This window comes from Hordeum vulgare, chromosome 5H (genome assembly GCF_904849725.1).
Source record: "Hordeum vulgare subsp. vulgare chromosome 5H, MorexV3_pseudomolecules_assembly, whole genome shotgun sequence".
NCBI lineage: Eukaryota > Viridiplantae > Streptophyta > Magnoliopsida > Poales > Poaceae > Hordeum > Hordeum vulgare.
The window spans coordinates 497,216,160-497,229,951 of record NC_058522.1 but is presented as its reverse complement, the minus strand read 5'-3'; the positions used below and the strand labels follow the sequence as shown (position 1 = coordinate 497,229,951).

The following is a 13,792-nucleotide window of genomic DNA, read 5'->3' as shown; positions in this document are numbered from 1 at the left end:
TTTCAATTAAAAACTATGTTTATTAAAATTCTTTTTGCATATTTGAGAATTTGACAAAACTATGATAATGAAAAGTGTTTGAAATTGAATAAATAATTCAAAACTAAAAGGTTTAGTACATTCCATACATGCATTACATAAAAGGTTTAATACATTATTACATCATTGCACCAATATTCCTATCTATTATTTCTGTTTTCTTCTGGGTCGTAGCCATGGAGAATCTTCATCATTCAATAGGATGCTTGGGTCAGTTTTCACTTTGAAGGGCGGAGTTTCATGAAACTTATTATAATCTGCTGACATGTCTGTCTTGTCATCTACTCCCACGATGTTTCTTTTCCCTGAAAGAACTATGTGACGTTTTGGCTCATCGGACGATATCTTCTTTTGCTGATTTCTTTTTCTCATTTTTGTAGACATGTCCTTCACATAGAAAACCTGAGCGACATCATTGGCTAGGACAAATGGTTCGTCCATGTACGCAAGATTGTTGAGATCCACTGTTGTCATGCCGTACTTTTGGTCTACAACTACCCCGCCTCCTGTCAGCTTCACCCTTTTGCACCGAAACAAAGGGATCTTAAAAGTAGGTCCATAGTCAAGTTCCCATATCTCCTCTATGTACCCGTAATATGTTTCCAAAGACTGCCCATTCTCGTCTGTTGCATCAAAGCGGACACCATTATTTTGGTTGGTACTCTTTTTATCTTGGGAAAACGTGTAAAATGTATTCCCATTTATCTCATACCCTTGGAAAGTACATATAGTTGAAGATGGCGGCCTGGCTAAACAGTACAACTGATCTCCAATGGTGTCGTCATTCATGAGATGTGTCTGCAACCAACTGCCGAAAGTCTTCTCGTGTTCGCCTTTAATCCAAGAGTCAGCCTTCCCCGGGTTTTCGGAGCGTAGAATATTCTTGTGTCTCACGATATACGGAGCCACCACGATGGAATTGTGTAGAACTGTGTAGTATGCTTGAGAGAAAGAATGTCCGTCCATACATACTTTTGCTTTCCTTCCTAGTGTGCCTTTTCCTGTCAGCCTACCCTCGTACCGAGATTCAGGAACACCAATCGGCTTAAGGTCAGGAAGAAAGTCCACACAAAACTCAATGACCTCCTCTGTTCCATAGCCCTTGGAGATGCTTCTTTCTGGCCTAGCACAGTTACGAACATATTTCTTTAAGACTCCCATGAACCTCTTGAAGGGGAACATATTGTTTAGAAACACAGGACCGAGAATTCTAATCTCTTCGACTAGGTGAACTAGGAGGCGTGTCATTATATTGAAGAAGGATGGCGGGAACAACAACTCAAAGCTGACCAGACATTGGACCACATCAATCTGTAACCCTGATAGACTTTCTCGATCGGTTACCTTCTGAGAAATTGCATTGAGGAATGCACATACCTTCACAATTGCCAGGCGAACATTTTCCGGTAGAATTCCCCTCAATGCAACCGGAAGCAATTGCGTCATAAGCACGTGGCAGTCATGAGACTTTAGGTTTTGGAATTTTTTGTCTTTCATATTTACGATTCCCTTTATATTCGACGAGAAGCCAGTCGGGACCTTGATACTGAAAAGGACTTCAAAGAAGATTTCCTTCTCTTCCTTAGTAAGAGCGTAGCTGGCACGCCCTTGAAACTGCCCTGGATGCATGCCATCTCTTCCTTTATGATGTTCCTGGTCCTCCCGTGCTTCCGGTGTATCTTTTGACTTCCCATACAAGCCCAGGAAGCCTAGAATATTCACGCAGAGATTCTTCGTCGGGTGCATCACGTCGATTGCCGAGCGGACCTCATGGACTTCCCAGTAGGGAGCTCCTAAAAATAGATTTCTTCTTCCACATGGGTGCGCGCTTATCAGGGCCGTTAGGAACAGGTTGGCTGCCAGGACCCTTTCCAAAGATTACTTTTAAATCTTTGACCATATCAAATACTTCAGTACCAGTACGGATGACAGGCTTCCCCCGGGGTTCTGCCTTGCCATTGAAATGTTTGCCTTTTTTCTTTAAGGGATGCTTGGGCGGAAGAAAACGACGATTGTACGGGTACACATTCTTCCTACATTTGTCCAGATATATACTTTCTGTCTGATCCAAACAGTGCGTGCATGCATTGTATCCCTTGTTTGACTGTCCTGAAATGTTACTAAGAGCAGGACAATCATTGATGGTTACGAAAAGCAACGCTCGAAGGTCAAATTCCTCTTGTTTGTGCTCATCCCACACACGTACACCTGGTTCGGCCCACAGCTGTAAAAGTTCATCAACTAATGGCCTTAGGTACACATCAATATCGTTGCCGGGTTGCTTTGGACCTTGGATAAGCACCGGCATCATAATGAACTTCCGCTTCATGCACAACCAAGGAGGAAGGTTGTAGATACGAGTAACGGGCCAGGTGCTGTGACTGCAACTCTGCTCCCCAAAAGGATTCATGCCATCTGTACTCAGACCAAACCATAAGTTCCTTGCGTCACCTGCAAATCTCGGGAACTCTCTTTCGATTTTTCTCCACTACCAACCATCAGCGGGGTGCCTCAACTTATCGTCTTTCATACGATCTTCCATGTGCCATCGCAACAAGTTTGCATGATCTTTATTTCTGAACAGACGTTTCAACCGTGGTATTATAGGAGCATACCACATCACCTTGGCAGGAACCCTCTTCCTGGGTGGCTCGCCCTCAATATCACCAGGGTCATCTTTTCTGATCTTATACCGCAATGCAGTGCATACCGGGCATTTATCCATATTCTCGTACTTCTCACCGCGGTAGAGGATGCAGTCATTAGGGCATGCATGTATCTTCTGCACGTCTAATCCTAGAGGGCATACAAGCTTCTTTGCTTCGTACGTGCTGGCGGGCAATTCGTTCTTTCTTGGAAGCATCTTCTTCATCAGTACCAGCAACTTTTCGAATGACGAGTCAGTCACACCGGTCTCTGCCTTCCACTTCAGCAATTCCAGTGTGCTACCCAGCTTCTTCTGGCCATCTTCACAAGTTGGGTACAACAATTTGTTGTGGTCCTGTAACATCTGCTCGAACTACAACCTCTCCTTTTCTGTGTCGCAACCTCGCCGTGCATCAGAAATGACCCGGCCAAGATCATCAGCGGGCTCATCTAGTTCCCGTTCTTCATCCTGATCTTCTTCTTCATTGTCTTCCATTGCGGTATCAGCATACTCAGGGAACATAGATCGGTAGTTGTCATCATCGTTCTCTTCTTCTTCATCGTCGTCTTCCATCATAACCCCTCTTTCTCCGTGCTTGGTCCAAACATTATAGCCCGACATAAAACCGGACCGAAGCAGGTGGCTCTGAATGACTCTTGAGGAAGTGTAATCCTTCTCATTCCGACATTCAACACACGGACAAAACATATAGCCACCACCATGCTTGTTCGCATCGGCTGCATCTCGAAAAGAATGCACGCCTTCTCTGTAAGCGGTTGTGCGTCGATCACCGTACATCTATGGATGGCTCATCTGCGTTATACGACAGTATATCAAATACAATCACGATCCTAAAAATTAGTACCGCACGGTCTAAACGAGGAAATATAGTTGCTAACCTTTTAGAATAAGTAGAAATAAAGAGGAAGAGATTTAAGCGTGGCTCGGGCATCTCATATCGTAGTTGTGTTCGGTGAACTGAAGCGGCATCGCTCTAACACACATTTCAACAAACACCTCTAGTGCATCCAAGAAAAATAGAGAGCTAGCACACACCCACACTCTTCCATCCAAGAAAAATGCAAGGAAGAGGGGAGACGAGGGCTGTGGCCAATATATATAGGCAGAGGACTTTAGTCCCGGTTTGAGACACAAACCGGGACTAAAGGTGGCGCACATGCGGGCTGCACACCGCATAGCCCTTTAGTCCCGGTTTGAGACACAAACCGGGACTAAAGGCTCCTTACGGGCCGGGACCAAAGCCTCGTGGGCGGCATTGCGATTTTGAGGCAACGTGGCCGGGCCTTTAGTCCCGGCCCAGATGGAGGCCGGGACTAAAGGGTCCAGGCCAAAGGACCGTTTTTCACTAGTGCGTGGAGGGAAAAAGACATATGAGTTTGTGAATGAGTTTTCAAAATTTAACGGGGAGAGATATTAGTTCAATGCGCGGTAGGAAACTTCAATCCATGTTTGTAAATAGATAAGCTTAGTATGCACTTAAATAAAAAAAGAAAGAAGGATGACTTTTGTCTTATTAGTGGGGTATGTAAAATAAGATGCGGGTCAACAAGACAACAAAAATAAAACAAACAGAGGAAGAAATGAAACACAGTAATAGAACTAGAACGATATTGTTATACAATCCCGTAACAACGTACGTGCATTCAACTAGTATGAGTAATAGTTGAACTGAAGGTAGGTTTATTGGTGTCTGACGGTTGTGATTTTGTTGGACTAGCAAATCATATGTGTTACACGGCCAAACATACAGGCAAACGCACCACCATGCATCGCTGCTTAGGTTCTTCGACACTTGGAATTGTGGCGTTAGCTCCAAATCCAGGTCACGCAATCACATGAGAGAGACATGCCACTTCTGAAGTCTGAACTACTAATTGATAGTCTCTCACTACGACTCTAGCCAACTCCGAAGTTCAGACCGTGTCGTCTTCGGCATCCTCTTGATGGACAGCAGCAACTACGTTGTTGAACCTGAGCAACTTCCTAGCCCTGCACACCCTCATGATGCCATGCCAGCCGACACCGAGCGCCGTCAGCCCCGCCGCGACGGCGAACACCCTCCACCCAGCCACCGCACACACATAGGCCAGGAAAGCCGACGGCACGGCGCACATGGCCACGAGCGCCGGCAGCGGTAGCGGCACGCGGTAGGGGCGCTTCAGCGCCGGGTGCTTGGCACGGAGCCAGACGAAGGAGGCGAACTCGAGCAGCGTGCCCAGGCTGTATAAGAAGTTGGCGGTGGCGACGACGTCGTCGAAGCCGAGGAAGGAGACGGCGATGGTGACGGCGGTCGACGCGGCGATGGCGACCCATGGGGTCCCCGTGTAGGCGGCGCGGCGGGCAAAGACGGCCGGGAGCAGGCCGAGTTCCGCCATCCCGAGGAGCTGGAACGAGCCACTGCTCATCTGGGCCTCGAACATGCCGATGGAGGAGATCACCGCACCGGCCCCCGTCCAATACTTGAGCCATGGGCCCCCGATGATTCCTGCCAGTCAAGGAAAATTTACTTTTTTTTCTTGAAGAATCAAAGTAGGATAACATGTCCTATTGCAACTTGCACTAGTTGGATTCAGCCGAGCTCGGTTATAGCACATCTCTGCAGTTTTATGTCCTGAGAAGGTGTTAAAATATTGGTTTGATAGTGCCAAGACGTATGAGATGTTGATATGTCTAAGTCCTTGTCATGGACAAGGAAAGAGTTTGTTGCGTGATGTTTTTAAACCCGAGCTCAAATGAAGTTAGATAAACAGTATTATCAAAAAATATTAAAAAATCTAAATTTTTTATGCAAAGATTGACAAAAGTTCTCAGTTTTCATAAAATTTTGTAAAAAAATAACATTTGTAGAATTCGTAGGAAAAATAACAAAATTGATGCTCTAAAAGTGTTATTTTCGATAACATTTTAGAGTACTGATTTTGTTTCTTTTTCCATGACTTCTATGAATGTTTATTTTTAATGAAATTTTACAAGCACTAACAACTTTTGTTAATGGTTGCACCAAAAAAATCAGAAATTTAAAAATGTTTTTCAATTATTTCTGAATTTACTATTTATCCCAAGCTCATCGGGAGCAGAACGTGACTTCCCGTTTGTTACTCGCTATTGGCTTATAGTACGACCTAAACATAATAGGGCCATGACGGTCAGTTTAACAGTGCAACTTTACATTAATAAAAAGTGTAACTTGCACTTCTCTAAAATATCACAACTAGGTAAAAATGGACATGGTGCACTTTTCACTAAATTAAAGTCACACCTTTTAGGGTTGACTTATGTATGAGATAATCTGGGCCAATTTTGAGACACAATCTCCAAAGTGCAATTACATGTAAAATTCACACATTGGTTCGTCATGATTTAAAATAATAATTAAATAGTGTTTATAGTGATTTAACATGTACGCTTAAAATGACAAACCTAGAATTTGATTAGTGAATACTCCCTCCGTCCGGTATTACTTGTCGCGAAAATGGCTAAGAATGGATGTATCTAGATACATTCATTCTGTCCGAAATTACTTGTTCCAAAATGAATAAAAATGTACGTATTTAGAACTAAATGCATTAGATATACTCATTGATGTGACAAGTATTTTCGAACGAAGGGAATATAAGTTATTCAGGTATGCGGAATATGTGATTTTGCTATGCAAGTGTACATGTTGTATTATGTGCACATCGATGAAACTTTTTCAACATTCACATCTTTTTGAAGTAAGCAAAGAGAAATTTTTCTTTTGGCAAAACCATCTGCACAAATCCGAGATACCGAACATATACTTTGTTCTTTTTTCATAAACCCGTTTAATATAAAATAGTATAACCACTAAAGTTAAGCTAGAGGCAGATCATAAAAGTAGAGTTTCCCTGATTAATGATTTCAAAGAAGAAAAACATGTTTGAGAAAATGGGACGTTTACCCTTGTTTATCAACCAAAAAAATGTTTGTAAACTAGCTACAGATTCAGAGGCACCGGGAAAAAAAACCTACAGATACAAAGGAATATGAGCGGCGGCAGTAACTGACGTTAACTGATACACACAAATCTTAACTTTTTTGCTTCCAGTTCATAGGGTAGATGATAACTGCTACACATGATAACAGAAACAAAGGAAGCAAAGGAGAATGAGAACAAACGAAATGACGAAAAACTTTTGCCTCACAGCGACAAGAACAAACTGTAATAATTCTGATACTAAGCGGCGTTTGTACGTACCTGCAGCATCGGCCAAGTAGCCATTCACCCAGGTTTCCGGCGGTGCGTCTGTGGCGCCGGTGGCGGCCATAAGCGGCAGCAGGTAACTGACAGCAATCAGAACAACCGCCACCGCCAGCGCCCGGGGGAACGTCCGCTCCGGCCGCTCCACCTCACCGGCCATGGTGCTCGCGCTGTCCCAGTAGTTGAGGTTCCAGAACAGCGTGTTGAAGAAGAGCCTCCAGTCCTTCCTCCCCTCCACCTGCGACGCCCACCGACGCGGCCGCACCTTGGGCACCGCCATCGCCGTCATCAGCACGAACGGGGCCAGCGACACTACGCCCAGCGCCACCGCGCCCCAGCCGACAATGCTCAGGCCAGCGTAGTTCACGACGGAGAGGAACAGCGTCATACCGATCACCGTGCCCGTGCGCGTCCTGCCGGGCTCCGCGACCGCGGGGGCCACGCCGCCGAGGTAGTCGGCGACGAGGGCCGGGTAGGCGGCGATGTTGATGACGATGCTGAGGTACTTCCACGTGCCGAGGAGGGAGCCCGCGAGCGGGCCGAAGGCATGGTCGGCCCACCGGACGAAGCCGCCGTTTCCCGGGAACGCGGCGGCGAGCTCGGCGGTGACGAGCGACTCCGGGACGCCCCACGCGAAGGGGAAGATGAGGAAGCCGAGCAGCGTGAACAGCGGCCCCGCCGCGCGGACCGCCTTCTCGGAGCCGTACGGACCGCCTGCCACCTCGAAGTAGATGAGGAAGACGAGCGGAATCAGGGTGATCTTGGGCTGCAGGTGGCCGGACGACGTCGGGGTCCGGCCACCGCCTTGCTGCAGCTGCAGCTGTTGGCCATGTGGTGCGTGCTCTTGCGTGAAGGCCCCATGCGGCTGTGGATGTTGTCCCTGTTCCTCACTCTGTGTGTCAGTTAGGATTTCTTGGTTCATGCTGAGCTTACTCGCCAGAGTACGGAGGAACAGGTTTGCGTGTCGATCATTCGTGTGGCCGTTGCGCCATATATATAACTTGAGGTGAATGGGAGACATAAATTAATGCATGGTATGCGGTCATATCGGTCAAGTTGTGCAGTAGCTCCCAACGAGCATCACACGAGCTGACGCCGGGATAAGATATGCTAGCTTTTGTTGGATCCAGCTCTTTTCATTTGTTCGGTTGCTTCCGCTGGCTACTCGTTTAGAGCATCTCTAGTAAAACCCTCAAACCCTTAAAATAAAAATCAGTTTTAAAGGTTTAGAATTACACATTTTTGACACTTTTAAGGGTTGAAAAACAGGGTCAAAGACTAGAATCCTCAAACCCAACCCTTAATAAGGGTTGGGTTTGAGGGTTCTAGTCTTTGCCCCAACCCCAAACATTAAAACTGTCATTCATATATGACACATTTCATCACATTTCATCATATGACATATCACAAATTCAATCACATTTGACATAAAACAATAATCATTCTAGTTATTATTACAACACCGAATAAAACAATAATCATTCAAATCATTACAACAATGTTTGAGCAAATAACAACAATTGTTTGAATCAAATAGAACATAGAAAAGTAAAACAAAGATACATCATGGGCCAATGCGCCGCCCATCCAAATGCCAGTGGTGCTCTACTAGATCATCCCGGAGCCGACCATGAGTGGTTCCATCCTCAATCTAACGATGTGCTTCAAGAAAAGCTTGTATGCGAGAAGGGTTTCTTTCCGGTTGCACACGGGTACCAACATTGTCATAGAAACAAGGGAGGTTTAACCCTCTCTCATCCTCTAGGATCATGTTGTGTAGAATCACACAACATTTCATGATGTTCATCAAGGTTTTTTTGTCCCAAAACCTTGCTGGACCCCGAACTATGGCAAACCTTGCTTGCAAAACACCGAAAGCTCTCTCAATATCTTTGCGGGCTGCCTCTTGTGCCTTGGTGAAATGAGTCTGTTTTCTTGTTAAGGGCACCCCATTTTTCTCCTTGATGGACTTCACAAGAGTTGCCCATTCGGGATAGATGCCATTGGTGAGATAATATCCCATTGAGTACTCATTGTTCATGATTTTGTAGTTGCAAGCTGGAGCATCCCCAGAAATTAATCTTTTGAACAAGGGAGATCTATTGAGGACATTGATATCATTGAGTGTTCCCGGCAACCCAAAAAATGCATGCCAAATCCATGTGTCCTCCGATGCTACGGCATTAAGAACAATGGTAGCATCACGGCTTTTACCGCAATACATTCCCTGCCATGCCTTTGGGTAATTTTTCCACCTCCAATGCATGCAATCATGACAAGCATCCCCGGCCATCCCCTTTTTTCATTCATTTCCATTAATCTCTTTGTATCTTCCTCGTTTGGTGCCCGAAGATACTGCTCACCATACAACCGGATGACCAACTTGGCAAACCTACGGACGGACTCCGTGGTTGTATCTTCCCCAATGCGAAGATACTCGTTGGTATAATCCGCGGGTATGCCATAAGCGAGTACCCGCATTGCCGCCGATATCTTTTGATATGCACTAAACCCCATGATACCGGCGGCGGATCTACGACGTGTAAAATAATACGAGGCGGCCTCACAATCGGTGACAATCTTCACAAACAAACTACGTCTCATCCGGTACCTTCTGCGAAAGAGACGAGGAGGGTATGTAGGTACCTCCGCGAAGTAGTCTCGCATCAAATGCTCGTGTCCGAGAGCGCGGTTCCGGTAGATGGTGAGTCGCCCCATCTTCGACCCTCTCCTCTGATCCAAAAGCTTCACGCGGTCTTCAAACGCTTGCATGTCGACGAGGAGGCTCATCATCTCGACGTCGTCGTCTTGCAACAACTCGTCAATGTCTGAATCGTCAGATGACGACCAATCCGACGAATCCGACAACGAGTCCATCTACATACGAAGTGGCTACAATTAGTGCCAATGAAGCAAAAATTTAAAACTAAAAAAGTAAAAAAAAAATATCTCACCGGTGAGCGGAGGGGCGGCGGCCGAGGCGCGGTGGGCGGCGGCCGGGGCGCGGAGGGGCGGTAGGACGGCGGCCGGAGCGTGGGGACGGCGGGGCGTCGGCCGGAGCGGAGGGGCGGCGGCCGGGGCGAAGGGGCAACGGCGAGGCGAGATGCGGACGGCGGCGGGCGCGGAGGGGCGGCGGGCGGGGCGCGGTGGGGCGGTGGCCGGGGCGTGGAGTCGTGGAGGGGCGGAGGGGCGGCTGCCGGAGCGCGGGGCGGCGGGTCGACGAGGCCACGGCGGGGGCGCGGGGCGCGGAGGGGCGGCGGGTCGACGGCCGGGGGGGCAGAGGGGTGGCGGGGCGGCGGCCGGAGCGCAGGCCGGCGGTGGGGCAAGATGCGGCCGAGCTATTTCCTCTCGCGCGGGGGAACCAACTGCCTCCCGCGCGAGGAGGGAAAATGAGTGCGGGTTGGGGGCAGTTTTCCCCCCCAACCCTCACTTCTACAGGCTCGGAAGGGGTTTGAGGGTTCGACCTCTAAATTTTTTTACGGGTTTAAGGGTTTAAGGGTTCTAGTCTACGCCGTTTTTCTGATGAAAACTGTAAAAAAGCGGTTATTTTTAAGGGTTTGAGGGTTCTACTAGAGATGCTCTTAGAGCATCTCCAACACCCGCGCGACGCACGCCGCGCCTAAAAAACCTGTTTGCCGCGCGTACATCGCCTGGTTTGGCGCGTCGCGTAGCGCTGGCTCCAGCAACCGCGTTAAAGTGCAGCGCGCGCGCGCCGCTCCAGCAGCGCGCAAAAATGGAGCGCGCGCACAACATTTTCAACTAGGATAGATTGCAAAATGGGTAAAATAAATAGATTGCATAAAATAAAAAAGGATACAAAGTTATTTTACATAGATTGCAACTAGATAGATAGTTCGAAAATATAGATAGATAGTTCGGTGCAAGTAGATAGATAGTTCGAAAACATAAAAATTTTAATCCTAGTCGCTCCAATCATCTGCACCATCATCATCGTCGTTGGTGTCGTTAGAGGTTGACAGCCAGATGTCCAACCAACGGTCATCTTCTTCAGTGAAGAAGGACCTCCCGCCTGCTGCGACGATGTCGGCCTGCGCACTCGCCAATGCCTTCCGCCGACGCCTGTCCAACCGCTCCTCGCGGCTCCGGCGCATGTCCTCCTCGCGGCGCCTTACCCAATAATCCTGCTCGTAGGCACCATGACCCGCTCGTTCTCCTGGGCGACGAGGAGGCGGCGCTGCCGCGCAGTGTGCTCCGCACGGTCTTGTGCGGAGTTTAGACGAGGCGGGGGGCGACGTCCAGCGCCTGCTGGAGCGTGTGGACGTCCTCGAAGTTCATTTGGCGGCGCGGGCGGCCTCGTGCGCCGTGTCGTACGTGCCGAGGCTGAGTCGGAGATCGCCGGAGCGTATCTCGGCATAGAACCCGCCGTTGGGGCGCTGGCGGACGCCGCGGTAGCCCGACGCAGAACGGCGGCGCGGCGGCATAGTGGCGGCGCGCGAGGGAGCGGTGGCGCTGGGGCGGTGGCGGCGCGCGAGGTAGAAGAAGAGAGAGCGGTGGCGGCGCACGAGGGATCGGTGGAGCGCTGCGTTTTATAGGGGCGCGGGAAGCAGCGCGGCAAAAATAGCGCGCGAGCTGCCGCCTTTTCGCGCGCACGCGCAAGCGGTTCCCGCGAGCGCGGTTTTTCCGCCGTCGCTGGAGCGCGCCAAACTGTCCCGTGCGCGCTAAAATGTCGGTTTACCGCGCACGCGCCTTTTTGCGCGGCTGTTGGAGATGCTCTAAAGCAACTCCAACCACGCGCCGTAAGAAAACATCTTTTAGAGCATCTTCAACACGCGCCAAAAAGTGCTCCGCGTGCCAGAAGATTCATTTTTTGGGCGCCGGACAGCTCCAACAGACGTTGTAAAACAGTGCGCGTGTTAAAAAAAATTGGTCGCGCGCTAAAAAGCGCTATCGCGCGTAGCATATTTGGTGCGCCGGCTTGCGCGCGCAGCAAACTCTGTGCTGCTGCCGGTGGGGTCGCTGGATTTGGCTAGATTGGGCGTCCCACCAGCGCGCGTCTCTTGGAGATACTCCGATCCTCGCGCTTTAAAAGTGTTACACTGACGCGCTAAAAAATTTATTGCACGCGATATTTTTGTGCTGCTGTTGGAGATGCTCTTAACTACTCGTTTAGAGCAACTCCAGCTATGCGCGGTACGTGCCCGGATGTGAATCGGACGCTCCAGCACACACATTAAAGTCGAGCGCGTTGTATAGTTGATTGCGCGCGGAACCAAACGGCATCCTGTATTGATTATTTCGGTCTCGCGCGTTGAACAATAAACCGAATGCGCGTGTGAGACCAACTGCCTCTCCGGTCGCCCCGTTTCGCCCCGCACCATCGTCGGAGAAATCGCCCAATGGAACGCGCCGGCGACATCACCCCAACCCCTTCATACACCAGGGAACCCTCCGCTCATGTCGCCGTCACCGCCGGTGCCCCTCCTTCAAGCAACGCCGCAGGCTCCCCACGTCCAAGCATTGGCCTCGCGCGTGGCGTGTTCATGGCGTCGCAGACGACCGTGCTAGTTGGCATTGCACTGCCGCCCGACATGAAGCCATGGCCCCCCGTCTCCAAGCGACCGAATGCGGCGGCGGCGACCGTGAAGACGACATCCCGAAAGAAAAAGGCAACAAATGGCGCTACTAGGAACCCAAAGAAGAAACTTGCAGGGCATCCGGCCGCAGCTCCGCCTAGTGTAGAAGCGCTAGAGAGCTCGCAATTTGTTGAGCGAGCGCTCGCCGCGGACATGGTGTTTGATGAAATGCCCAGAAGGTATGATTTTGTCCCTTTTTTACATAAATGGATACATATGGATAGCTTAGTTTTCTTCCAAATGCTTTGTAGTTTCGATAATAATAACGCATATATGTCTACTATGGGTGTTGGTTCCAACAATTTTCATTGGTCTCAAACCAATGAAGTGCATGGAGATGATCATGAGTATGGTGTGGATGAAGATGGTGAGGGAATCGTCGAGGCACCGAAAGGAAGAGCGGGTAACTACACTACTGGCGAAGATATCTTGCTATGCCATGCATGGTTGGTTGTGTCTATGGATGCAACCGTTGGAGGGGACCAAAGTAGAGATACATATTGAGACTGGATGAAGGAGCACTTTTCTACACACAATAAGAGTGGCATTGAGCGCAACAATAGATCTCTTCGCTCCCGGTGGCCGACAATCAACAAATATCGTCAAAGGTGGGCGGCGGCAATGAAGTTGGTTATCACGATAAACCCAAGTGGCACTAATGATAAAGATATGGTAAGTCACATTTCTTTATGTTCCGTGTTCATGCTTCTTTGGTGTTTCAAGTGCTAATTTGTTCTTTTGTTTGTAGCTAACTATTGCACAAAATCTATCTCAAGGAGAAGATAAGATGAACAAGAAAGGCAAGATCAAGAAAGGGAGAGCTTTTGTGTTGGCCCATTGCTACAAAGTGTTGAAGGATGTAGAAAAATGGAAGGCACGTGATGACCAAGAGGAGAGCAAGAAAAGTAAGTCAACTATTGATTTGGATGATGATGAGGAGGAGGATGCATCAACTGATGATGGCAAGAGGAGACCTACACCAAACTCGGTTGCCTACTCCAAACCTAAAATACCAAATGGAAGTAAGAAAGAATCAAAAGAAAAGAAGAAGAAGAGAGGAGATGATGAGCTCAAGAATGCTATGCATGCTCTAGTGAAGGCAAGAAAGGAAGCAACTGAGGTGAGGAGGATGGCAAGGAGCCAAGATGCGGTGGTCCAGGAGAGGAGGTTGGTGGCCCAGGAGAGGAGGGTGGCATCCGAGGAGAGAAAGGTGGCATTGAAGGAGAAGAAATTGGCCATGGAGGAGCGAGCTAAGATTATTGGAATGTG

General features: G+C 48.7%; 1 protein-coding gene across 1 annotated transcript; it reads right to left on the bottom strand.

Moving 5' to 3' along the window:
- Nucleotides 1–4,288: 4,288 nt before the first annotated feature.
- On the bottom strand, nucleotides 4,289–7,879 carry LOC123396847 (probable polyamine transporter At3g13620). Its single transcript, XM_045091646.1, has 2 exons — nucleotides 6,927–7,879; nucleotides 4,289–5,192 (listed from the first exon to the last, which is right to left on the bottom strand). The coding sequence occupies exons 1-2, from the start codon at nucleotides 7,849–7,851 to the stop codon at nucleotides 4,621–4,623; spliced, it is 1,497 nt and encodes a 498-aa protein (XP_044947581.1). The 5' UTR covers nucleotides 7,852–7,879; the 3' UTR covers nucleotides 4,289–4,620.
- Between the last annotated feature and the right edge of the window lie 5,913 nt (nucleotides 7,880–13,792).

What these genes read in the sequence shown, in the direction of transcription:
- LOC123396847 (XM_045091646.1), bottom strand. Translation starts at nt 7,851, where the DNA reads ATGAACCAAGAAATCCTAACTGACACACAGAGTGAGGAACAGGGACAA. An exon ending in CTACTTGGCCGATGCTGCAG is followed by an intron (nt 5,193 to 6,926) that starts GTACGTACAAAC and finishes CTTGACTGGCAG; the next exon opens with GAATCATCGGGGGCCCATGG.